This window comes from Drosophila bipectinata, chromosome 2L (assembly GCF_030179905.1).
Source record: "Drosophila bipectinata strain 14024-0381.07 chromosome 2L, DbipHiC1v2, whole genome shotgun sequence".
Lineage (NCBI taxonomy): Eukaryota > Metazoa > Arthropoda > Insecta > Diptera > Drosophilidae > Drosophila > Drosophila bipectinata.
The window spans coordinates 7,729,870-7,755,070 of NC_091736.1; the positions used below are offsets into that span (position 1 = coordinate 7,729,870).

Consider the following 25,201-nt stretch of genomic DNA (forward strand, 5'->3'; position numbering starts at 1 on the left):
AAATGCAACTGGTGCTTACTCTATTTTCTCTTAAAATCTGAAGAGTTAAGACAACTAAACTATAAAAAAAATATACTTATTAATATTAAAAACATATATTATTATAATATTCTTGTGGAATTTTTTAAAAATTATAATGTATTGATAAATCTATATATATATTTTCCCCAGTGTCAGCGAAATACCCTCTATTCAGACAATTTCTTTCTTCATAGACTCGGAGCCAGCCTGAGTCAGACGACAATTTAGTAGATCACAGACGTTGTCCGGCCTCGGCTCGTGTTTTCTCCCGACCTCGTTCGTAATTCCAGACACTGAGAAAACATGCACTTGACTTCCACTGTGGGTAGCCTTCTTCTGCTCTGCCTGGCCTGCCTCATCAAACCGCCTCCTCCAGCCGTGGGCCAGTTTTGGAGAAAATCCGTTGAAGACCAATGGTTTAGTGAAACCTTGGCCACCCGGCCATCTGGAATTTGTTACGACGAAAAGGAGTAAGCGCCATAATGGAATTTTAACAGATGCAAGTTTAAAAACTTACAATTCTTCTTCGAAACAGGGTGATGGCAATCAATCCGGACTCTAGACGACGGCAGTTCTCGTACTGCTGCAATGGGTACCTAAACGAGGGGACTTCTAGCAATCTAAAATGCGTGCCTATTTGCGAAGAGGACTGCACGAATGGGCTGTGCTACTCCCCTGATCGGTGCGAGTGTGCGCCGGGATATATCTGGAGAGACAGAAAGTGTAGGATAATGTAATTTACTTCAATAAATGAAATATGATCGAGATATACACCTACATAAGTTTTGAAATTAGCGCCACATGCGTACCTGAACACATCGAGATTTGCTAAGCTTTTCTTGGAAATACCCATTTGGCATTTAAAAATGTTTGTTTATTTACGACTGACCACAAATAGAAATTATCAATTGCTTTCTGCCTTGGAGCTACTGAGAGCGGAGCCCTCATTGATACATCGGCGGGGTGCTGATTAGGGGCGGGGCAAGAGGTCGCCGGAGGCGATTTGCGACCGAGAGATCCACAGCTTCCCATTCATTGCCAGTCGATTAGTCGAAGTGCAACCGCAACCGCCAGCAGACGTGAGCGTGGGCGCAACTTAATTTTCAAAAGTAATCCGTAATCCAGCGACATCATCAGCATGAGATCATCGAGTCAGGTGCTCATTCTCGCGGTTCTGATGGCCATCTGTGCCTACGGTCAGGGCCAGTTCAAGACGGCTGGCATTAAGACCCGCCAGCCGCCGTCCGGCAATCTCCAGCTATCCGGGAATTCCAGTGAATATGGGTGGAGCAGCTACAACCAGACCAGCTACGGTTGGAACCAACAAAACCAAAGCTCCTACAACTGGCAGTCCCAGAATCACATTGGTCAGGGATCGGCTGGTTTCGTGCCAGCGGAAACCTACAATCCCTCCACCCTGCCGCCTCTCTACGGCCACTATGTCCAGCCGATTAATCCGCCAGCTACCCGTGCCCCTCAGATTTTGGATGAAACGGCTCTGTTCATCAACAAAACCCGCTCGGCCATGGCCAGTGGCATCTGCTTCAAGGAAGTTCCGTAAGTACCTCAACAAACACTTTAATAGTTCCATTCAAAAATTATCGCCCGAATCGGTAAGCAGTCGAAAACAAGCCAGCAATGAAATTAGGGAACTTACGACCTCGACATCCTCCACTGGGCTGATAATTAAGTGCGTCATGTTAAAAACATATACATATGTTTGTGCAGTTTTCCGATAAGTTTCGTGGCCTTAAGCTGAGGTTTGCGATAATTCAGTTCTGAAATAGTACATATAGAATAAAAAATATATCATAATTATATAATATGGAAACAATATACAAGGACTGTGGAGTACTTACTATAAACTTTTCATTACGCAGCACCGCCTCCCTTCTGCGCAACTCCCGAGACAAGTTCGTCGGCAACGGCACCACTCCCGACATGAGTCGCATCGAGGTGTGCTGCGATGGCTACGAACGGAATCCCCACATCTACCGCCGATGCGAGCCCATCTGCGCCGACGACTGCCCCAACGGGATCTGCACGGCTCCGAACACCTGCGTCTGCATTCCAGGGCATGTCCGAACTACCGAGGGAAAGTGCATCTCCACCTGCCCTCTGGGCTGTGGCAACGGGGTGTGCGACGAACAGAACGAGTGCCGGTGTCGCGAGGGATACGTCCTGGAGCCGCTGACCCGCAAGTACTGCCAGCCGGAGTGCAAGCCAGGCTGCGCCTTCGGTCACTGTGTGGCCCCCAACAAGTGTGCCTGCTTGCAGGGATACCGCCAGGCGGCGGACGGGAGCTGCGAACCGGTGTGCGACAGCTGCGAGAACGGAAAGTGCACTGCCCCCGGTCAGTGCAGCTGCAACACGGGCTACCAAAAAGTAGATGGACGCTGCGAGGCCGTGTGCACCATGTAAGTGGCTTGATCTTAAGATTACTGTGGTCCAAAATAATACAATCTGTATCCCCGAACCAGACCCTGCAAAAACGGACGCTGCATTGGCCCGGATGTGTGCGAGTGCGCCATCGGCTTTGAGTGGGATCGTAAGACCGCCGAGTGCCAGCCAAAGTGTGACATTCCCTGCCTCAATGGCATCTGTGTGGGAAACAACCAGTGCGAGTGTAAGCCCGGCTACATCAAGGACACTATTCAGCGGAACATCTGCCAGCCCCACTGTCCTCTGGGATGCCAAAATGGATTCTGCAGTGCCCCCAACTTCTGCATCTGCCGCCCCGGCTTCATCAAGAGCGGCATCAAGGGTCGCCAGACCTGCCAGGCCCTCTAATTCATGAATTAAAATCAAATATTAATCATAATTTAATAATTTTTTTAAACAAGATTAAAGAGGCGTCCGATCAGAGCATTAAATTCGTGACCCAACTGTAGGTTGAAGTGCTTTCGTTTTTCGTCAGTGGACAACTGAAGGTTCAGTTGGTTTGGTCCCAAACACCGGTCCACAAAGTGCGTCTCTCCCGAAGGACACTGGCAGTGGTCTCCTGATTCACACTGCCCATTCAGGCAATGCTGCCCTGTGTGTTCACAACCGCATATGTTTGGAGCCAGGCAGCGTCCGTATTTGCCGCAGGACCTGCATCAAATAAAATAAATATATTGGAATCAGGAGCATAATTCACAAACCTGTCGCACTTGGGGCGGCACTCCGAGCCATGGGCCTCGTATCCCTCAAAGCAGCGGCACACTCCGGGTGCGACACAAACTCCGTTTCCATGGCCACAGTTTTCAGTGCACTCCGGCAAACAGCTGGTGGTGTTTAGGTCGTACCGATAGCCCTCCCTGCACTGGCACTTGTACCGCGACTCACAGAAGCCGTTCTCACAATTTCTGGGGAATAAGCCGGATCGTTACAAAGTCAGTCCTTCCCAAACCGTCTATACATACATGTAGCACTCTGCCTCGCAAACATTGCGCTGGGGCCGCTTTATGAAGCCAGCAAAGCACTCGCACTGATTGGGGGCGATGCACTTGCCGTACCCGCAGTCCGGGGCGCAGACCGGTTGACATCCCAGATCTGTGGTGCGTCTGTATCCAGGAGCACATTCGCACTCCTCCGGAGCCACACACGCCTCGTGCGTGCCGCAGGCTTTGGAGCACTGCGGGCGGCAGAAGAGTCGGGTCTCCTGGTCGAGGGCGAAGCCCCGGTGGCAGGCACAGGTGCCGTTTAGGTAGCATCGACCGTGCTGGCATGCAATCGGACAGGTGTGGATGCAGGCGCCAAACTCGTTGCGCACAAAGTCCGGAAAGCACTCGCAGTTCTCCGGACTCCGGCAGAAGCCATTCCGGCAGTTGTCTGGCGAACTTTGGGAGCAGTCCGGAATACAGTCCTTGGAGTACGTATCCCTTCGATATCCCGTGCAGCAGACCTCTATGCGGTGGTAGAAAATGGAGGAGCCATTGCCTCGAGGCACCAAGTCCTTGTCCGTTTGGAAGAACACAACACTAGATAAAGTTAAAATCAACAAATCGAATTTGGAAGCACAGAGTTCCATTTTACTTACGGCACCTCCCGTTGGCAAAGATGCTGCTGCCGTTCGCGGGTTAAGCTAAGCGACTCGAACTCTCCGGCACTGGAAATATCTCCAAAGAGTTCCGTCGACTCTGCCTCAATGAGAGCTGGGACCGCCACCAGTTCGAGCAGCGCAATCAGCACAGCCGGAGACGGTCCACAGAAATGCATGTCGTTTTAATAATAGTTTCCCGCTTCGAAGTCGTGGCGCGAATGAGCGAGCTGTCTTGGGACTGGAATTATATTTTGCGGTCTTATCAGGCCCAGCATCACTCGTTCTCGAAAAACGATCCCGAAATACTCAAGAGAGTTGTGCATTTTTAGAGAAGAGTTATACTGCATCACATCTTTAATACAGTTAATAAAGGGTTAAGTTTTCATATAAAAACACCGTCCCTGACCTAAGTCTTAAACCTGAAAGCTTATTTTGCTAAAATTATTATTGCTGTGATTGAAATGATAAGCTGGACTTTGGGGGTTTTCCCTTAAAATTTTTGTTTTTCTGACTTTTAATAAAATAACTAAATAACTTTTATTCAAATAATAAAATGGTAAGCAAAGTATAAGCTTAATATACCACTTCACTTGAGGGAATAAAAGGAGACCCTAGAGGCTGTTTGTGGGATACTGCTCACGACAATTAACTTTCAGTTCTCCAGTTCATGTCCAGCTTTCAGCAAGCCAACACGCTTACAGTTTTTTTAAAAAATGAATTTCTGTCATTTTTTGGTGTGGTACAATATAAACTTACAAATTATTTTCTTTGCGGCCTCTCAGCCGAATGGGAAGAACATAAACTTAACAGAAAACATATTGATTCATGAGCGAAACAGCGCCAATACTTCAAGAATAACAAGGGATTTGTTCCAGTTCAATGAAATGGAAATTGCCAAAAATAGCTCCCTCAACAATACCCAAAACACCAAAACCTGCAACAAATGCGAAAAAAAACACAAGGTGTCGCCGACATCTACAATCGGACTAATAGTTCTCGTTTTAAGTTTTCTGTTATTTGGATTGTTCCTGTTTTATAAATACAACCATCGCTCATCCTTTAATATTTAAATAATACGGTCTTTATTTTATTTATTTTTAAGGTTTTTATTTTTCATGCTATATCTATAAATATCATATGAAATATACCTTATATTTACATACTTTATTCTAGCTTGTAAGCTTTTATAAATATAGAACTTAAAAATACTTGATAGTTTTGGAAAATTTATGTAAAGAGATTTTATAAAACTTTAGTATATTAAATATGTTTTATTGTGCTTCATTGCAAAATATTAAAGATTTGTACACTTCATCAAGTTGGAATAATGGAACCTACAGGGAACCATATCGTACTGATAGAAACATTATAAGATTATCGAAAATGTTCCAACCGTTCCTCACAGATGGGCTATTCGCTTGGCAGTAATTTGGGCCGGCACCTGGAGGAAATTGGCATTCTGGGGCGGTATGATCAAGTGGGTAACGTGGTGGGATCGTTGGTGGGACTGGTGGTTTCCGCCGGCAAATTGTTCAACCATTGGCATCGAAGGCGGCCTGGCTGGCAGAAAGGCGGAAGCCGTGGCGGAGTGCTGACCTTGGTGGTTTCGTTGCTGGTGCGGTTGGTGGTGCTGATGGTGGTGCTGCTGGTGGTAGCGGATCTCATCGTACAGGTGTGAGTCCAGGCTGCCCTTGCGAGACTTGGGCGTGATCACCGAGTAGAGGGACTCCTTCCTGGCATAGGCGTAGGGCGGTGTTTTTATTGATGAGTTATTGCTCGGCGTGTCGTACAGTTCAGCTGGAGCTGTTGAAAATGGCTACGTATTAATCTTATTACTGCACATCGAGCTACCAGATATTTTACGGTCAATGGAGACACTTACATACCCTCGTTTGACTGCGGGGAAACCGCGAATATTATGGGCGGCTCCGGCAGGGGCTCGTGGAAATTCTTCCCAAGTGCTGAGGCCTCGGTAAGGACGACCTCCGGGTTTAAGGACTGCGTCTTCACTACTCCATTGGAATTATAAACCGCAGAGTCCTTGTGATGATACCTCCGGTACACATACAACGCGCCAGCTGCAATGGCAAAGAGTAGGAATAGCATGATGACCACCAGTGTGGTCACCACCCCCGTTTGGGAATTCGCTGCTCCTGATTGGCTGGTGTTGGAATCCAATCCGGAGAATCCGGCCAGATGCTCCTGCGGCGAGGTAATCCCGTTGGTAATGACGTGGATGACCTCTGGAGCCGGTATACCGGGAGCAGAAGAGTGAAGATTCTCAAGGAGTTCGCTGCCGGACTGATGGACAATAATCTTGGGCGTGTGATGACCACTTTCCTGACCCGCAGGCTGCTTGATTACAATGACTTCTGGGAGGGGACTGGGGGTGACGGGACGCGGAATAATGCCCATCTTTTCCAGGGTGGAGTTGACCGTTTCCACGATAACGTGGCTGACATTCAACTCTGGCTGGTGATCGTGCAGGATGCAGGCTCCGGTCTGCGGGTTGCATGGCTTTTCGTCACAATCACAAGCCTTGCGGCACATAATGCCATGTGTTCCTTGGGGGCAAGGCTGCTCGCAGCTGCAACCAGTTGTGGGAAAATAAGTTTATGGTAGTAAGGTAGTACTCCAACTTACAATTGCCCTGCCCAACCAGCCAGGCAGTGGCATATCCCAGATTTATTGTCGCAGGCAGCTCCATTCTGGCACTGGCAAATATTCTTGCAATCCAACCCCCAGCGATCGTGGTCACAGCCTTAAAGTGAAAATATTTAATCTTAAGAAAAGTAAACATGTACAGACAACCTACGCTGAGTGCAGTGCTTTCCTATATATCCCTCTTCGCAGCTGCAGATTTCCGGCATAACGCAACTGCCGCGCCCACATCCTCCTCGGCAGATGGGCTTGCAGGTGGCCTGGTTGTCGGAGAGGTTTCCCTCGTAGCCTTGGCAGCAGAAACGAACAGTCCGAGTTTTGTTTAGTTTCTAAAAAAAAATGTAAATTATGAAAAAGCTTACACGCAAAAAGTATGCCACATTCATAACAATTGAAATAGTGCGCCCAAAGATATGTTACATTTTCATACAAATTTCCATTTCCGTGAAGAAATCTTTGATGTTTAAGTCTGAAGAGGGATGAGATTCGCTGTGAGAGTTCGTTAATTGGATAAACTTGTCAAGAGCCCTCGATTATGACTGTCAACGCCTCTGTGACATACGATTGCCCCTGGAAGGCAGTGGACTATGGACCAGATCTTGACAGTTACAGAATTAAGCCGAAGAATATTGTGAGTCGTTGGACAAAGGGCACTGCCTTGGAATTACACACACCCCTTGAGTTGCCAATTTAAGTGGATAACTGAATGCCATTCCAGCTTCACACACTTATTTGCAGAGATTGGGTCCCAGTCCCATTTCATTTCCTGACTTACGCATTGTTCAGCCCTGTGCCCGATGCTGATGTTGATGAATTTGTATCTGGATAACTCTGTATCTGTATCTGAATCTACCAGCATTCATACAAATGAGCAGGGTCCACACGAATGAAAAAGGCGGAAATTTTAATATAAACAGTGAAATTCGATTCGAGTTTGTGCTTCTGATTCATTGTGTCTGCATAATTATGGATGGCTTTTCAAACGTTGGTCACAAATAGTAATTGAATACAAGTTGAGTAATTTTTGAACACGATCCACTCGAGCCTGGCTCTGTGGTTGGGTGGTGTCCATCAATCAGCTGCAGTGACATATTCTCTTTATATAATTTCGAAAATCTGTCGAAAATCTTTCCGCACTTTGTGGCTAAAGCTACTGCATTTTCAAACATAGATTGACTTAAACGTGTTTGCCCACTCTGGCCCAAACTTCTTCTTGCGATCATGTTCATGTTAATTAATTAAACGAAATTGGCGAATTAGGGGCAGCATTTCTGACCAAAAACCATAAGCAAGTGTTGGCCAAGAAATTCAGACTCAGAGGCGTTTGCAAAAATCGCCAGGAATGTAGGCCAAAAACAATGTTGCAGGGTTGGAATATATTTGCGACTTGTGGCGAAATATGCTTTTGGGGTGCAACCCATTATAAAGCGATTCTCCCCAAACACCTTGTCACAGAGCACACAGGAGACCCAAGAGCTCCAATTAAAATAATTATGAAATTAATTCGAGCCAGGCAACAAACTAAGCAGATCTCGACTCGCACAAATCATTAGACACGAAACCGAGAGAAAAAATATATAAACTAAGCCAAAACTGGCTGCCTCTTGTCACGACGATGGCGATGGCTATGGCGACGCTAGCCACTTGCAACTTGCAACTGTTTAGTGATGCAATCGAAAGTGTGTCAACAGCTTTGGCATCAAGTCGCCGCGCACAAGTGGAGCTCTTAATGCCGCTGATCGGTCCGATCCAGCCTATCCAACCTAGGCAGGCCAGGCGGCCAAAAGTGCTGGATTTTCCGCTTTTCATTTGCACTTTCCATCACTGACACCATGACATAATTATTTCTACCTACCCCCCATTCGCCGAAAACTGGCAAAATAAATAAATAAGCTGAGCGAAAAAAATTGAAACAAAAACCAAACCAGCCGAGCCTGATTAGACCCCTCGGAGCAAACGGCTGCAACCGGATTCTGGCCGTGCTTGGTCAACACTTGGCCACTGCGGTTGTTTTTCTCGCTTTTCCCTCTGCGCAGCTTGAACTGATCGTGGCGGGTATGGCTGGTTTTTAAATGGTTTTGCGAAGAATTTCCTAAAATTAATTACTGTTTATTGGCGGAAAATCAAACATGTTCATAATTAATCTTCTTCAAAATTTTCGAAAAGCTTCATTGTTGTTTAAAAAAATATTGCAGAACAATCTGTACATCCTCGCATACCCCGATTATTATATATTTTCTTCACCTTTCATTGAAAAATAATTATTTGAATCATAGCTTTAAGGGTAATCCCCAGTCGCTTAGATACTTCATAGAAAATACGTATACGCCACAGGTGCCCAGCAGTTCAGAAGTTTAGCAGCCAAGGACACTAAGTGCTGGCACTTTTGAACAGAGATGTTTCGGGTCAAAACCGGTCGTATGAATCAAAGTTGAATGAAGTCAAAAAAAAAAATGAAACTCGAACGACTTCCGTTCTCCATTGCAGAAGGGGAGGAAATAAGTCTCAGCACTGCAAGAATTGCACAATGTTGCTATTTTTTTAGCGACAGAACCCATAAAACGAACGATATGTACGGGAAAAGCAATCAAAGGCTTCCATCGAATCGGGCCAATTTATGGGTAGCCTGGTGAGCGGCTTCCTGGTTGGGCAAATCGAAATCAGGTTTGTGGCGCAGGCTCCCCAAGATGGTGGATACGGCCCCAAATGCCCACTGCGAAGGTGTTGCCACTAGATGGCAGTGACGTAACGGACTCCCGCAAAGGCAGAGCCGGCAGCGGAACACCTGCGACCATTTAGCAGGGCGACCATTTGGCAAACTCACCTGGACTCGCATCACCTCGCGCATTTCCGTCTTGTATGTGGCGCACCTTGGCGGGATCTCCATGCACCAGCTGGAGGTGCGCACGCGCACGGGCTGCATCTCCGGGATCTGGATCTGCTCGACGTAGGGCTCCTCGCGTATGCAAATATTTCCTGGCCCCTGGATCGAAGCCAAGGTTCTGGCGCCCGCCTCGATGTCCTTGACATTTGTGTTGACCCGCAGGCTGCTATTCTGGCTGGATCCCTGTGGCAGCCATATAGCCAGCCACAGGACTAGGTACTTAGACCATCCTTTTGACATTATTATTATTTTTCTTATTTTAACTTTATTATTTTTTTTGGTTTTTTTTTTGTCACTTCATACTATATTTTTACAATTACTAGGCTTCACATTCGAGGCTAAAAGTTCTTAACAAATCACTCAAAAATTGATATATCTTTTAGGATAAAATTTGTTTGTGTACTATATTGATTAATAATTTTAAAAAGTATTTTTTTATAAAGAGACACTTTCTCCTTAGGTTCTTTTCCGTCAAGATTGGGCAGCGCTTGATTTCCGCTGCGTGTACGCTTGGATCGCGAGTCTCGTGAAAACTGTTTCCCATTTGGCGGTGATTCCGTTACTCACCCGAATGTTCCTTTTCGAAAAAAAAAAAACAAAAACAAAATCACTTTAATAACAACAACAAAATACAGTTGTCATTGCAAATTGCCGTCGAGCTAATAAAGGCCGACCGGGATGGAGGGGGACTTGAGATCGGAGAGCGGAAGCACGCACTGTGCACTGAATTCTACAAAGCGAAAGTGAAATGTAAAGCACACAGACAGACACACGGAAAGTCTCCACTGCAAGTGAACGAAACTCAACTCCCCAGAGCAATCTCACCCAACGAGGGCGATGATTGCATCTAATTGAAATGTTGATCATGTCCTTAACATGTTGCTCTGGGGCTGTCATTGCGGCGCAAAAACCAGATTGTTTTTATTGAGAATTGCAATGCGCAATCGCCAACCAAGAACTCGTTGATCTTAAAATGTTTTGTTTCAAAAATAAATATAATACTTAGAGCTGACAATTCCCACGTATAATATGACAAACATTAATATCGTTTATCGTCGACACCCGTCAGTTAGTCTAATATTATTAATCATATTACCCACTTATCTGGACTTTAAGCATTTATATCGCAGCATAACTTCGTCTCTCAAGTTGATTGTAAATATGCAGAAATCCAATGGTCTTCTTCACTCAAGCTCCACCAGCTCACTTAGATAAAGTGTCTCATTTCTTAGACAAACCTTAAAACAATGACACTGCGATGACCGGACACCACCCCCAACCCACGCAAGTGCTGATTGTCTTGTTTACACTGAAGACGTAGTTGCTGTCGTGGTGGCTGCAATTTATTAAATACAATTTACACACAAAAAAAATTATAATAAAACCAGTTGGGTACTCCGCCATCGGCCACCGCAGCAGGGGCGGCAGCTGCAGCAAAAAAAGTCATAAAGGAAAAAACAAAAGCACAACTATGGAACTGCAGCAGCTCTGCGAGTTTATTTTATTTTATTAAATTGTAAGCAACAACATCGGTGTGGCAGACAACAAATGAGTGAGCAATGTGCGTGCGACGCTGGAGTTCCAATGACCCGCATGGGTTGCACACAGCTGTCCAAAACCCGCCCCATTCGCCGCTCATTTGGGTACTGGTTTCGCTCAAAAGGTAACTAAAATCCTAGTGCCTTCTAGAATTTTTAAGAACTACTTAAAAGTTTAAATAATTAAGGTAGTGACTAAGTTAAAATAAATAAAAATTCTAAAAAGTATTCTTACCGAAATTTCACCCTTTAATACTCATTCTTAGGTATCCTCTATTCGAGTACTCCCCAAAAATTTACTTTTGCAATTTTTAGGGTGCCGCCAGTCGGGCAATTTGTCAGATTTGCATTTCAGCTTTTGTTGTTATTTAGTATTCGTTTATTTAATTTTAGAATTGTGTGTGTGTATTTTTTGGCATTGATTCAAGTTCAACTCGGTTATAGGTGCAACTTGAGTAAGCGGAAGTAGTAAGTGGAACAACATTTGGACTGACTGTTTTCTTGGCTTGATTAGGTTCTGATACTTTTCAAAAATTAAAACTAAAATAAAAGCAGATCGAAAGGACCAACAGATGCAGGGATAGGCCCATTTCCTGGGCACTGTTGTAGTAGCCTCCGAAAACTTGGAGGCCAGCGGTTTCGATGCTCCGTTTGCAATAATCGCCATCGTAGTTCCATCCGACGTACTCATTGGTGCGAAGATTCTCCTGCCGCAGCCACTCCTCCAGAGGGGCGAAGTACTCCCGCAGGGCAGACCCGTCCAGTCGTCCCTCCTGTAAGGTCTCCTCGAGGACCTCTTGCCATGGCTGGGAGGCGCCCTTGGACATGAGTTTTCTGCAAGATGGGAAAGAGGTAAGCTTAATTATGAACTTTTGGATAGAGTTGTTAGACCTACTTGAGTATATTTCCTGCTGCCGGCTGACGATAGATGTCGCACTTGTGCAACGGCTTCCTGGGATCGCCCGGGACATACTGCCCTGCCTCCCGGCACATGGCTCTATAGATCTGGAATTGCAGCACCGTGGAGAAAAAGTACCTGCAAGCGAACGGAAATATGGCTTTAATACGATTAATCAAATGAGGCTAAGACTGGCTCAGCGGTCACGCTTCTTGGCCAGTGTAAAAATTGTCAATAGACTCGAGTGAGAGTGGCGGAGCTGAGTCAGCTCGTGTCGCTAGTGCTGGTTGGGACTGGGTACTACTCGTTTTGCATTCTGGCTCAAGGTCGAGCTCCAGTTGAAGCCTTAAACTGAAGCAAATCAAAGCGGCGGACAACCAAGTCGTTCTCTTGCAGTTTCGAAATCATGCAAAAGTCAAGTTTTGTGGTCTTGTAATTGCCGTTTGCTTTATGCTCATTTAATCACATTTATGTTTATGGCATTTTTATTGTATTTTTATTTTTACTGCGACGGCTGGGCAATCAAGTAGCGATTATTCAAGCGATAACTCGTATTGGCTTATCCCTCAGCCGAGTATATGGTAGTTTTATTCCCAAAAGTCTAAATATAATATTAAAATTCACAAGAAACTATTTTAGAAGTTTTGCAAACTCATCGCTGTAGTGATTTATAGTAATTATGCAATAGCTTAGCAGATTTTCGGGGATTTTTTTAGCATAAATAACTAATAACCAGCTGAGCGTCAAGAACAAGTTCAACTAATGGTTTTCGATCGTTTTTTTGTTTACTTTGGTTTCTTCCTAAATGAAAGGAAAGAGCCGGCTGAGCTTTTGTTTCTGGCCTTCCGCGAGGGGGATTCCCAGCTGATCTTGTTGAGGCGTTGAACCACGACCTCAGTCTACTCGATTCCCAGCTTCACACATTCCTCCGTTTACCATCGAGAATGTTGCAAGCTGGGCTACGAAAAAATTGTATTTTTAATGCTCACTTTTCACAATGTTCGATCACGGCTGCTAGACTCCCAAGACGTGGAAACAACGTGCCAGAGCGCCGTTAAGTGCATCAGCAAAGCTAAGGCACCAACTTGGCCTGGCTTACTGCCTTACTGGCTTACTGACTGACTGTGTGGTGTGTTATGTTTTTGGCACTTGGCAGCGGTTACCACATTGCCACATCGTCGCCACATTTTCCCAGAGACGACGCGACATGACCCAATAACAGGGATTAGGCAGCTGTGTCTGCCAGTGCCTCCACGGTTGCCATTCGTTCAATCATTCAATCAAATACTCGGCCAGTCCGAGACCAAAACGACGACGGGGTTAGCAGTCTTGGTCCAGTCAATCAGAGCCAACATTGTCGGCAATTAGTCCAATTTTTGTTGCAGCTTGTGGTGCTGGTGGTGGTGCTACTGCTGCTGCTGCCGTATTGTGCTAAAATTAAATGTTGCGAAAATTCTTTTCAACGTCTCGGACGTGGAACATGTGCTCGGGCCCACAGATGCAGTGAAAAATATGCGAAAAATCTTTAATTTTCCGAGACCACAAAGCGAGTCCAACTATTTGAGTTTTGCCGGGGGGCGTATGAGCGATGTCGTTTATGCGATAGCTGCTAATGATCGGTTTTCGGGGCTTCATCGCCAACCAATCATTTGGCCAATTGTCGACCGGCCCAATCGGTTGAACTGTCGATGATTTTCTTCCCCTAAGCAGGCAATTGATCGGAATTGACATTTCGGCTTCTGTCTGGTGGCAATCAAACGACTTGAGAGACAAACTTCTTGCACAACGCGACTGAGGTTCCGTCGGACTCAAGGAAAGCAACCATGAATTTCCATTGGATAGGTTGTTGAGTGATCATACTCGAGTTATCCACATATGGTATACTTATAGATTTCTAGTTTCAGCTATAATTTAATTCCAACTCAATTTTTCCAACCGATGTGAATGTCACTGGTTGAGGTCACTGCTGTACTGCCTCCAGATGGATCGAGTTCAGACCGCTGGTGTGTTTTCTACTACACGTAGTAGCTGCTAGCTGCTACCCATGCCCCGAAAGTGGTTCAATGTCCACTGACCAGTTGACTGACTGATCTACTGACGGGTCCATGAATGCATTGAATCGTTTCGGGGGATACTCTCAAGACACGCTCGCAGTATTGTGCCCTGTAATTTGCAGTTAATGTAGCTACGGTTATGGCAAATACCTTTTCTTATTGTTTTGCTTGGCGGAGCGAAAATTACTTTGGACGATGGCTCTTTTTTATGACTTACACATTTTTTGGGGTTTCTCTTTTTCGGCACTGACCTTGACTTTGTTGAGCATGTTCATCAGAGGTAAACGGGTCAAGTTTGTAATGTAACAAGAAGAACGTGAAAGTCATTAATTAGGCTCTGACTCCCAAATAATGACTTCCTCGTTACCTCAAACGTCAGCTCCTATTATCTTAAATTCTGATCGTTGACAAATGGATTTCATTGGCTACTCATTAATTAATCTTCCCGCTCCCAAAAAAGACTCTAGATTTATTTAAATATTTTCAAAATGTATGCGCATTTGTAATGTACTTTGCTGGGAAAACAAAATAAAGAAAACTATAGCAAGAAACTGGTTACTTGTCGGAAATCGTTTAAGTTTTTCACTTGATATGTCAAAATGCCAAAAAAATAAAAAACTGTGTGCAGAAAACGTGGCCGGCCCGATGTCGAAGCGGAGCCAATCCGCCTGTCCATTAGGCATACGCCCTGTTGACCACACCGCTCTCCTGGACAGCAAATCATTTAAGCGCCATCGACTTGGGGCTTGAACAAACTCAGGCGGCCACGACAACAAATGGCCAACGGCTTCCTTTAAAGATCGCCACTTGGATCTAACTCAGATGGCCAAGTTTTATTTTATTTTTTAGCTTGACGGTATTTTTTTCCTTCTCTTCTCGTTCAGAAACTTTGCGGATGCAGTCCAAGTCCAACTCGGACAGACAAGCTTCGAGAAGTCGGTCCGGTTTTTTGTCTTGGCCATAAATAGAGTTCAAATTGATGTTTATGTGGACGGCGATTCAGTGCGTTGCACAATGCACTTTCAGTTTCAGTTTCAGTTTCAGTTTAGGATTCGGACTCAGACTCGGATTCCGCTACCATTTGCAACCCAATTCCAATACATTTGCGGCGAAAACAAAATACAATTCCATGTAATTCTAGTCTTAATTATATCATTATTGGCTGTTCTAGATCCGCCTTTTCGAACCTAATTAGCATTTAATTCGAGAGCACTTTAGTTGGCGGTCCGCCAGATCCGTGCGCATAAATCAATAATCTAGCGATCCAAATCGCCAGACAATTCACTCGAGGCAACCCAGACTCGGGCCAGCGAACTTGATCTAATTCCTTTTCGAATTGCCATAAAAGTGGTTATGGTTGCTATTAAGCTTGTTTTGTATTTTTATCATTTTACATTATTTGTTTTGATTTGGTGGGCTTTGAGCATAAAGTTATAAATTTTTGTGGCTTGAATCGAATGGAAACTCGTAATATTATTGTGATGGAGGCTCAACCTCTCGGAGGCCATGTAAATATTTATTCTTGAAAATCCGCTTTTGAACCAACGTATCTTTTTACTAGAGATTGCAACTTATTTATATTTTTTTAGAAATTTCCCAGGCCATTTCCCAACTTGAAATGCAAGTCACTTGCTGCATTTCAGCTTCGTTACAATTGTGTGAATTATCGCATGCCACAGCAGTGAGTGAGTGAGTGAGTGGGGATCGCCGCCGACTGCCAGTGGCTTGTGGCCCTAATAAGCCTTAATTATATTTGGCTAATTTTGGGTCTCTTTGGAATATTTGGAAGCCAATCGCCAGGCCAAACGCCAGAAAACAGACCACAACAGCGTGCACCGGAGTCACAACATCCAAACATTAACACACTCGGAACAATTGGCCATAAATCAGCATGCAGCAAATGCACATGGCCGTAAGAAAGGGGGCCTTCCGAAAGGGAGCCTGGGGCAGACAGCAGTTATTGTTGTCGTTATAATCAATGAATTACGTCGCATCGGCTGACCACAATTTATGGCGACTTCAAACATGAGAATCCGACCGGTGCTGGCCAAGAAGCAAATAAAAGAGCCAACCAGCTTTGAAACCAGAGCCGAAATGCAACTTGCCGCAGGAAAGGCGGGCTCGATCTTCGATGTTGCAACCGATGCATGCACCAAAGCATCCACAAGACGCCACACGGCGTATCTGTTGGATACGTTGGCTCGAACGTCGCCGACTGACAGAATTGTAGCGTTCGTTGTTGTGGGCCGGCAGCTGCATTGGCTGGAAATGTAACCGCCTGTCTGCCTAGCTTGGTTCGGTTCCATTTGGCCAAACATAGAAGACGACACATTTTCTGCAAAGTAAAAGTGGCCTGTCAACGAAGTCTTAGTTTATCGAATAAAGCTTTAAATTGGTAATTTCCGATCTCTAAGAAAATATACCGATAATGTAGGGGCTCTATAATACTATACCACTTTTTTCAGAAACAAAAATATAACAAGTATAAACTATTTATATAGATTCTGATTAGAAATTTGTTCCTAGCAGAATCTTTAAATTACTTACACTAAAACATATTATTGCCTTAATAATTCTCTTTATATGACAAAGAATATTTATAGAATATAGCTGTTTTAATCCTATAAGTGTTCTAATGGCCCCAAATATATTTGACAAGCTTCATGTATAACGCCAATTAATAGCGACTTTATTAAGATAATTCAAATAGTTTATATTTCAAGATGTTTGTAGATAGTTGATAGTTTAGTTTTTTAGCTGAGTTCATAGCTAATAGATTTAAGTTGATAGTTAAGAATCAGATTCTCGATATTTTTGTTTATTGCCACTAAGACAAAGCTTGAGCACCGGGTTTTTATTAGTTCAACATCAACCCAAACAAAATTCAAATGACAAAAACATGATGAAGTTTGGAAAGCAGTTTTTTTTACCGCTCGCTAAATGTTTGTTTTGAGTTGGATTGCTTAAGTAGAATCTGGAAATGACAATAGAAAATGCAAATATCTTTCCCGACTGGCAGGGTGAGACAATAAGATTAGTCAATCAAGGCGCACGCATATCATTTCGGATGTCGGGCGACTGGAGCTGAGTCCAACATTCAACAGGTTTCATTTTGCGCATTAACAAATAATTATGCTGGCAATTGCCAAATCACGGCTCAGCCCCGCTGATATGTAATCTGATTTTGTGCGAATGCAACTACTCGCACTCGCACTCGCACTTTTGAAACTGCACTGCCGACCCATAAAGGCCTTTCACTTTTGCGGCAGAGTGCCGAGATCTCACGCATGGTACCCGATCCCAGCCAGATCCATTTGCAATCCCGGTTGGAGTCTCCCACCACCACCAAGTGGGGTGCCCGCCTAAGACCGTCGCGCTTGCAACATTGTCAATAATCGAACTCCAATCCGAAACTTGAGTCCTGACCACCAACACCACCGCCATCGCCACCACGGTTATGCATTGCAGTTGCATCAGTTTTCTTAAATTGAGACATTTTCACATCAAAGGAGCCGAGGCATTCCAACAATGCAACTTCCGCTTTGAGCTTTACTTTATAGGAAGTTCAAAGGCGAAACCTGAGAAGCTGGAGGGTGTCGATAAAACCAGAAAACCTAATGGGCATGCCTGAAAGTGAGACATCACCCGCGTTTCCTCAATCAACATGGTTTAATAAAAACAAGTATCAAATGGCCATAATAAGTCCATATTTATAGATTTATTTATTGTAAAAACAAAATGTTATATTAAATCTGAATAAATAAAAAAATATTTATAGAAAAAGTTTTCCATTTGTTTTTTGATGAATAGTTTCATTAGCAAATCATATGCTCAGTTGATAAACAAACAATAAATTAAGACAATTTAATATCTCTCAATTCGAGAACAATCCCGTCTTGCGAATAAATATAAAGCTAATGGAATCAGCACAAAAGATATTTAAATGATTCGTATATCGATCTAGTGATTTTATTTTATTGATTTCAAGAATCAAGTTTGAACCAAACTTTCGACTTCTGAAACCTGACAAACAAAACACAATGGTACTGATAGACATATGACCTTTCGTCGATCGATATTTCTGGAACAAATGAAGAGTATGCTTAAGTTGTTTTATCTGCTTATCTGCATTAAAAGCAAACTATACAAAAATGTCTTGCGAATGTACGCTTGGGAAGTTCTTTGGGATATTCCCAAAATAAATTTTATATGATGTCGTTGTTAATTTATTTAATGGTGCATCTTTTATGGTTCCGAGTGGATTTGATCGAATTGGCACCCATATTTCATGAGTCTGCGGATCACTTCACCCACACAGCCAAACGGCAGCGGACTAGGGGTTGGTGTTGGTGGCTTTTGCATTTGTAGAGGTGGTGCTTCCGCTTGGAACTTTCCGAGCTAAACGCTAACACCAGCACAAGCCACCAATACAGTGGCAACCTGGGAGCTTTGAAGAGAGCGTTTCGAGCGGAAAAGCTTTTCAAACCGCTTGGCGACTTGGATCGGTGGCGTTTTCAGTTTCGTTTTGACACAAAAACTCTTTGGGGGTATAAAAGCGCGCCACTGACCACAGACAGCATCCAGTCAAAGGTTTGGAATCGTTTGTGATTCTACAATCCTTCCACAGTTTATTTTCTTGTTACCAAGTTGCTTGTAAGTGATCAAACTTGAGGTTTATTTTTAAATAAATATTCATGTGTAAAGACAATGTCTTTAAAACGTAAAAGTGCTTATAAAAAGTTGAAAAGTTACACGCAGTTACGTTCGTGTTGAGTTACTTAATTTTTTTTAGAAAGTTTTAAATGAATAAAATTATTTTTGTAACCGTATTCTGATACATTATTAATAATTCAATATTCTTTGTTTTTTGCAGCCTTGGCAAGTTCCAGTAGTCTCCACAATGAAAGTATTCGTAAGTACAATAGTAATAATTAAATTGAATTAAAGAACCCAAGAGATCGATCTTAATATGCAAATATTGTGAACGTATAAATTGTTTAATCCGAATGTGGGAATTCTAGAAAGAATTGAGCCATTCCAATCCAATTATGGTCGAATCCCACATATAAAACAATACCAGATGTTGCTAATTCGATTTCCAAAGCATAGATTTGTTAGAGATTCAAACATATTGAGAATTGTTATTGTCTGTACTTTTGCAATTCAAATAAAAAGGTTGTTTACCATCTGCCAGTCACTTCCTAAATCACAACAAACCGTTAAATTGCATGCATCACAGGTGAAATGGTTGCAAATGACAAACTTCAACTTGAACAACTGGCTAATAAGCCTCTTTTAGCTGAACGATCATAATTTGAGTGCCGGGCACGTCTAATAGCCAGCCGCAATCCCCTCGGTTCATTTGGTCAATTAAATCCGACCACACACTTGAGTCCGACTCCGGAGTCCGGACGCACTCGCAGAAACGCCAACTGCGCATGCGTAACGTGACGCAAAGTCTGCATTTTGTCATGCCTGCCAAGGAGGGCGTAAGCTATACGCCTATGAGAGGCGTGGCGATCGGCAGTGCATCGGTTATGCGGGGCACGAACAAATTTCACTTGACCATTTGAATCGCGAAAGAGGGCGATGAGTTAACTGACGACACACAGCTCTGAATGGGGCGTCATATCGAATTCACTTTCTAATGCGATTAGGTAATCGATAAACGATGCCAAGTGGTCATAAAAGCTGGCCTGTTTTCTTATGCAATGTGCTTTGTTTTTAGCCAGAATTAATTTGGACATAAAAGAGGGCGACTTAAAGAGGTTATCGGGAAACTTGTCCGAATGCGACAGTTACTAGTTGTTAGTTATTTAAATAAATTAATATCCTAAATATCCTTTACAACAAAAGTCCTTGGCTTATATCCTTTCTTAACCCGTCACCCCATTCCGTTTCAGATCTGCCTAGCCGCTCTGCTGGTGGCCTCCGCCTGCGCCAGCAAAACCGAGGGCGAGAAGGTCCCCCTCGAGAAGAAGCTGGACAAGCGCGGCCTGCTCGACCTGGGCTACGGCTACGGACACGCCGGTCTGGATGTGGGCTACCTGGGACACGGATCCATCGCCGGACACGGTTACGGACTGACTGGCCACTCTGCGCCCGCCGCCATCGCCGTGGGTCACTCCGGCCCCGCGATCGCTGTCGGACACACCGCCCCTGCCGTCGCTGTGCACCACGCTCCCGCCCCGTATGTGATCAGCAAGCAGGCCGATGTCCACAAGACCATCACCATCACCAAGGGAATCCCAGTGCCCGTCCATGTGGACCGCCCCTACCCAGTGGTTCATGAGAAGCGCGTGCCCGTCGAAGTTAAGGTTCCCGTGCCCCAGCCCTACGAGGTGATCCGCAAGGTGCCCGTGACCGTCAAGGAGTACGTGAAGGTGCCCGTGCCAGTGCCCCAGCCCTACGAAGTGATCCGTCACGAGAAGGTCCCAATCCACGTGCCCGTCGACCGCCCAGTGCCCGTTGAGGTGCCCAAGCCCTACCCCGTGCCAGTGGCCAAGCCCTACCCCGTGTACGTGGAGAAGGCCGTCAAGGTGCCCGTGCCCGTCCAGGTCGACCGCCCCTACCCCGTCTACGTGAAGGTGCCCGTCGTCTCGCACTCCGTGGTGAAGCACGCCCCCACCGTTGCCGTCAGCAGCTACCCGGTCAGCAGCTACCCGGCCACCAGCTATGGACATGACGCCACCGTCTACTCTGACCACCACGGTTACCACAAGTAAGCGGATGGTTGGACGATTGGATGGTCGGACGGACGGGGATTCCATTGGAGCGAGCGGACTTTCTGGAAATAAGCCGAGGAAAATCTAGCAAAATTTTCAATCCTGTCCCCTCCCCTTCCCACCCAAGAAACACAACAAAAATAGCCCAGGAAGTTCCACTTCCGCCCTGCCACTCTCTGTAGTTGTTAAGAACCCAAGACGCAGCAACAAGAATGCCTTTTGTAAATTATTTCCAATCCAGCCATCCAATGGAAGCCATTGTGTCGCTTGAAATTCAATGTTTAGGATAAACACCAGCTAGTTGTTTGTAGATTTTTCCATTTATGGACAACCTAGCTGGCCACGTTTATCAGTTAAAGGTTTCACCGCGCAATGAATTGAATGGATAACCACAGAAATATGTATGTGAAAATCTCTTAAGGACAAATAAAATAAAATGTATACAATTAACTGAACTGGTCTTTGTAATTTTCCGGCTGATGGAACTAATTCTCTTTGGCTGTCTTGGTTGTCCAATATTTTGTATAAATATTTTGTAAATAAAAATTGTGTCGTTGTTAAAATCGTTTTTTTATATCAAAACTGAAGGAAAAGAAAAAATTATTATATTTGAGAGGGAAATACTTTTTGAAAATTATAATAATTTTGCTTACAATTGCAAGCAGATTGGTTTAGAAAAAATGTAAGACTTTAAGGTTTACAAGGTTTATTAAATCCATATTTTAAAAGTAATTCCACTTCATGAAAGGGGCTCATCCTTGGATTCTTTTTAATTAAACCAAAATTTAATAATAAATCATAATGATTAGGCCTTCACCAAGATTACAGTTTTAATTGAATTTTATGAATATTTTCGAGTCTTCCTTGTGCCAAAAAATCCTCTCACTTTTTCAGTTAACTGGACTGACATAACCCAAATGAACAGATTTTAATTGAGGCGGAAGGAAATGTCACGCCATGCATATCGCCAGCAGACAAGCATAAAAGGTAATCGATTACCCGTTGTAAATAGCACTTAAAAGATGAGCTCTGATCGGCGCCCAGACACAAGATACAAGATACAAGAATGGAGACACGTGCAAGGTCGACCAGGGTAATCGGTAGCCAAAGATGACGTGCACTTCTCCACTGCGATCGGGTTTATTTAAGAGTCGGTCGTAAATTTTAGCAGCTTGCGTAGGACTGACGACTAAAGAAGAGTAGTCACTTGATATTTAATGTCGGACTTCTACTTTTTACGAGGAGTGAACGAACTCGGCAGGGTTTTTCCTCCACAGCCAAATACCAAAATATCAACTTTCAAACATCCCTGGGTTCTAAAACGTTTCAGTTGTGTGTGATGAATTGAATCAATTAAGTTTAGGGCTGTTTAGCATTTGTTTACTTCAGAGAAGAGGCAACAAACAAAAGTCCGGTTCGGGCCATTTTAAGTATTACCCAAACGAGAGCAATTAAAACAGTTTTTCTAAGCACGCGTGCCATATATTAGAGATCAGCGAATTTATTTTCGGGATGCGGTTCTTCTGCGGCTTCGTTTAAATTTTTATTTAATTTGTGGCGGGGCCAAAGCCCTCTGGGCCACTCTGGGGCCCGGTCTCAAGGACGCCGATCACGGGCAAAGACGGAACTGAAACAACTTTCTAATAAGAAGTCGTCACCCGTTCTTGTTAATTTCTGATTTAATTTTCTTCGACTTTGATTTAAAAACAAAAGAGAGCCGATCCGTTTCTGGACCGAATCAGAACCAGTTCCTAGCCAAAGAATCGATATAGCTTTGCCTGAAGGTCGCCCGGCTTTCTGAGTAGCACATGCACCCATCAAAAGGGGCGTGGTCTTCGGTCCCACCGCACTTACCGCACTTGCATGCCGTCGTAATTCTACCATTTTCAACCATAATTTGTTACAAATTATATTTGCTGTGAGCTCTTGAGGCTGTCGCTCAATGTTTGCCCGACAGTCACACTTGCAGTCGTAGGTGTTGCTCATACGACATGTGTACATGTTCATATTCCCATTTGCTAAAATTAATTTTGCTCTTGACTTGGCTTGTCTTTTAGGTTATGCAACTGCTCACAATTATAAAGCGGATTTCTCTATCAACTTTAATTGATGTCGAGCTAAGGGTCTAATTACTTCGAATTAGATCAAACTAGAACGCTGAATGCCGATCAAGATTGGCTGCATGGTAATTAAATGTAAAAGAAATTCGCTTTTTAATAACAAATTGCAAGAAGTATATAAAAATATAAGTGGACTACATCACTAATTTTAAAATTTATTCATTTATTTAAACTTTTTTGCCACCGTATTATTACAATACCTACGGCATTTATAATAATATAAGATAATTGTACATAAATCTTTAACAAATATTTATGCAATATCCAATTTTTCAAAGAAATAATGAATAATGGAATAATTAACTGCCAAATCAAACAGATTAAGCCATTATAAGTTATAAGCCTAAGGGTAGAGATAATCATTTTTATTATTTAATTTATGAGTGCCCATTGTATGCGAAATCTGAATATTCAGATCCAACATCCTCTTCGCAAATGAGCTGCCCATCTGGAGCACTGATAACGCATAAATCACAGATATATGGTAACCGCCCATATTCAAAAAAAAAAGATCCCACACAACGCTGGATTGGATCGATTTCGATCTCAGCCATATAGCGGGAACTGCCTGAATTGCAGCATTTTGCGCAAGACATGGCAACAAATTGCGGCAACCGGCGACGGCCAATTAAAACAATATTTCTTGGACCGATCAGTGGGGCGGTGGGGGCCTCTTGATGATGGGGGACGTACGCATATTTGCTGAAATTTAATTAATTGCTCCAAAACGATGGAGACAAAAGATGGCAAGCTGATTGGAGGGAAAACTGAAAACGACTTTTCGCAATTCTCGCATATCGCAAAAGTCGTCGTCTGTTTTTGCCCGTGTCTGAGAAAAGGCCATCGAAAGACGTTCCACATATTGCCAAATGTGAAACTTTTGCTCTAATGAATGACTGCCATCCAGTCGGCGGTGGCGTTTTGAAGGTCATCGGCAACATGTCCATCGCCAAATTCCAAGCCGAATGCGTCTGCAACGTCAAGCAGTTGTCGACCGATTGCGAAATGAATTGGTTTAGTTTTAGTATTTGATTTTTTCCTTTTTGCCAAAATGCATGTCTGTGCGCCAGCCGCAGTTGAAATCGAAAATCACGACAAAAAACTTGCACTAGTTTTTTTGATCACAAAACTCAAAACCCAAAACCGAAACCAAAACTCAAATGGCGAACGTAATCGAAGTCGCCGCTGCGCAAGTCAAGTGAAGCGAACGTCTTTGGCAATCTGGAAATCCCAATGACTCCTACCCAATATACTCACCCCTCCGGAGACCCTCCCACATGCTCCTCATGAGTTTTTTTACTATAATTTTATTTTTATTTTTTGCCCTGTAGCAGAGCTCACTGCTTCATTTGGCCAGTCGACTGCGAATCAAATACTTGTTGCGACCACAATGCAACTGAAGTCATTGACTTGGAGGTAGATCGCTTTTCAGCTAAATGCGAAGACGGTTTGACCCTACCATGATGAGTAGCTACGAATGCTTTAAAATCTGACAAATCTTGCCTTGCTAATACATGAAAATCTTTATCTTTATTACATCTTTTAATTGAACCTCTATGACTTCTGTTTGACAACTGCACTGGCATCTCCGTCCCATGGCCCCATGGATGGTTCATTCAAATAGCAAACAATTAACTTTATAAAAGCTACCGCATCGCATTCAATCGGATTATGCAATTGCTTTATGAATTATGGCCGGCCGCCTCTGGTCTGGTCTAGACTTAACCACGGGTGTGTTTCGCACGAAAGCCAGGCGAATCCTTTCACCTGCATCCAGCATCCAGCATTCAGCGAACGAAACAAAAGACTTAGGCAACGAACTCGATTCCAAGGCGATTTATCCTCAGCTCACTGGCAGTTTCCGTATTGAAAGTGTTTCTCCCTGGACGGCGGACACTCCTTCGAGTTCTTTATCTGTCCCGCGAACTATGTCAAATGAGCCAACTATGGGAGACAACGCCTTTGAGGGGCATTTGGCCAAAGAGCAGTATCCAAATTGAATAGCCAAATCTCTTGGAAAACATCTTTCCAAAAGCACAAAAACAAATACAACAACAAAATCAGAGTGCACCAGTGGCGGCAGATTCCCAAATGTGGCCAAGCCGCCGGGCCACTGCAGGAGTTTAATGCTGCAGCTGCTGCAAGACTATGCAGAAGTTGCATAATTTTTGTTGTTGCATTTAGGTGTCTCGGCGCCGTTGCCGTTGCCGTTTGCTGTTGGAGCTGTTGTTATTGTTGCTGGTGTCGTTGCAGGCTTTTGAAGTCACCCAGTTAGT

The 25,201-nt window shown here is 44.0% G+C and overlaps 6 protein-coding genes across 6 annotated transcripts in view; 3 read left to right on the forward strand and 3 right to left on the reverse strand.

The window, feature by feature from the left end:
* The first annotated feature begins 240 nt into the window (after positions 1-240).
* Positions 241-790, forward strand: NimB3 (Nimrod B3). The gene is made up of 2 exons (XM_017253332.3): positions 241-491; positions 557-790. The coding sequence occupies exons 1-2, from the start codon at positions 325-327 to the stop codon at positions 756-758; spliced, it is 369 nt and encodes a 122-aa protein (XP_017108821.2). The 5' UTR covers positions 241-324; the 3' UTR covers positions 759-790.
* A 262-nt stretch (positions 791-1,052) lies between these two features.
* Positions 1,053-2,918, forward strand: NimB2 (Nimrod B2). The gene is made up of 3 exons (XM_017253329.2): positions 1,053-1,578; positions 1,902-2,438; positions 2,502-2,918. The coding sequence occupies exons 1-3, from the start codon at positions 1,160-1,162 to the stop codon at positions 2,809-2,811; spliced, it is 1,266 nt and encodes a 421-aa protein (XP_017108818.2). The 5' UTR covers positions 1,053-1,159; the 3' UTR covers positions 2,812-2,918.
* Positions 2,820-4,275, reverse strand: NimB1 (Nimrod B1). The gene is made up of 4 exons (XM_017253330.3): positions 4,043-4,275; positions 3,426-3,983; positions 3,165-3,368; positions 2,820-3,114 (listed from the first exon to the last, which is right to left on the reverse strand). Exons 1-4 carry the CDS (start codon positions 4,219-4,221, stop codon positions 2,856-2,858), a joined length of 1,200 nt encoding a protein of 399 aa, XP_017108819.2. The 5' UTR covers positions 4,222-4,275; the 3' UTR covers positions 2,820-2,855.
* A 1,037-nt stretch (positions 4,276-5,312) lies between these two features.
* Positions 5,313-9,849, reverse strand: NimA (Nimrod A). Its single transcript, XM_017253326.3, has 5 exons — positions 9,531-9,849; positions 6,861-7,035; positions 6,689-6,806; positions 5,932-6,632; positions 5,313-5,848 (listed from the first exon to the last, which is right to left on the reverse strand). The coding sequence occupies exons 1-5, from the start codon at positions 9,828-9,830 to the stop codon at positions 5,445-5,447; spliced, it is 1,698 nt and encodes a 565-aa protein (XP_017108815.3). The 5' UTR covers positions 9,831-9,849; the 3' UTR covers positions 5,313-5,444.
* A 1,635-nt stretch (positions 9,850-11,484) lies between these two features.
* The window catches only part of Ance-3 (angiotensin-converting enzyme Ance-3), a 43,156-nt gene continuing 29,439 nt past the window's right edge, over positions 11,485-25,201 (reverse strand). The window contains exons 8-9 of the mRNA XM_017253320.3: positions 12,024-12,164; positions 11,485-11,962 (exon numbers count right to left, since the gene is read on the reverse strand). Coding sequence (XP_017108809.3) covers positions 11,656-11,962; positions 12,024-12,164 — 448 coding nt within the window. The 3' untranslated portion in view covers positions 11,485-11,655. The remainder of the gene's footprint in view (positions 11,963-12,023; positions 12,165-25,201) is intronic.
* Vajk3 lies at positions 18,616-21,255 on the forward strand. The gene is made up of 3 exons (XM_017253323.3): positions 18,616-18,733; positions 18,954-18,992; positions 19,984-21,255. Exons 2-3 carry the CDS (start codon positions 18,981-18,983, stop codon positions 20,803-20,805), a joined length of 834 nt encoding a protein of 277 aa, XP_017108812.1. The 5' UTR covers positions 18,616-18,733; positions 18,954-18,980; the 3' UTR covers positions 20,806-21,255.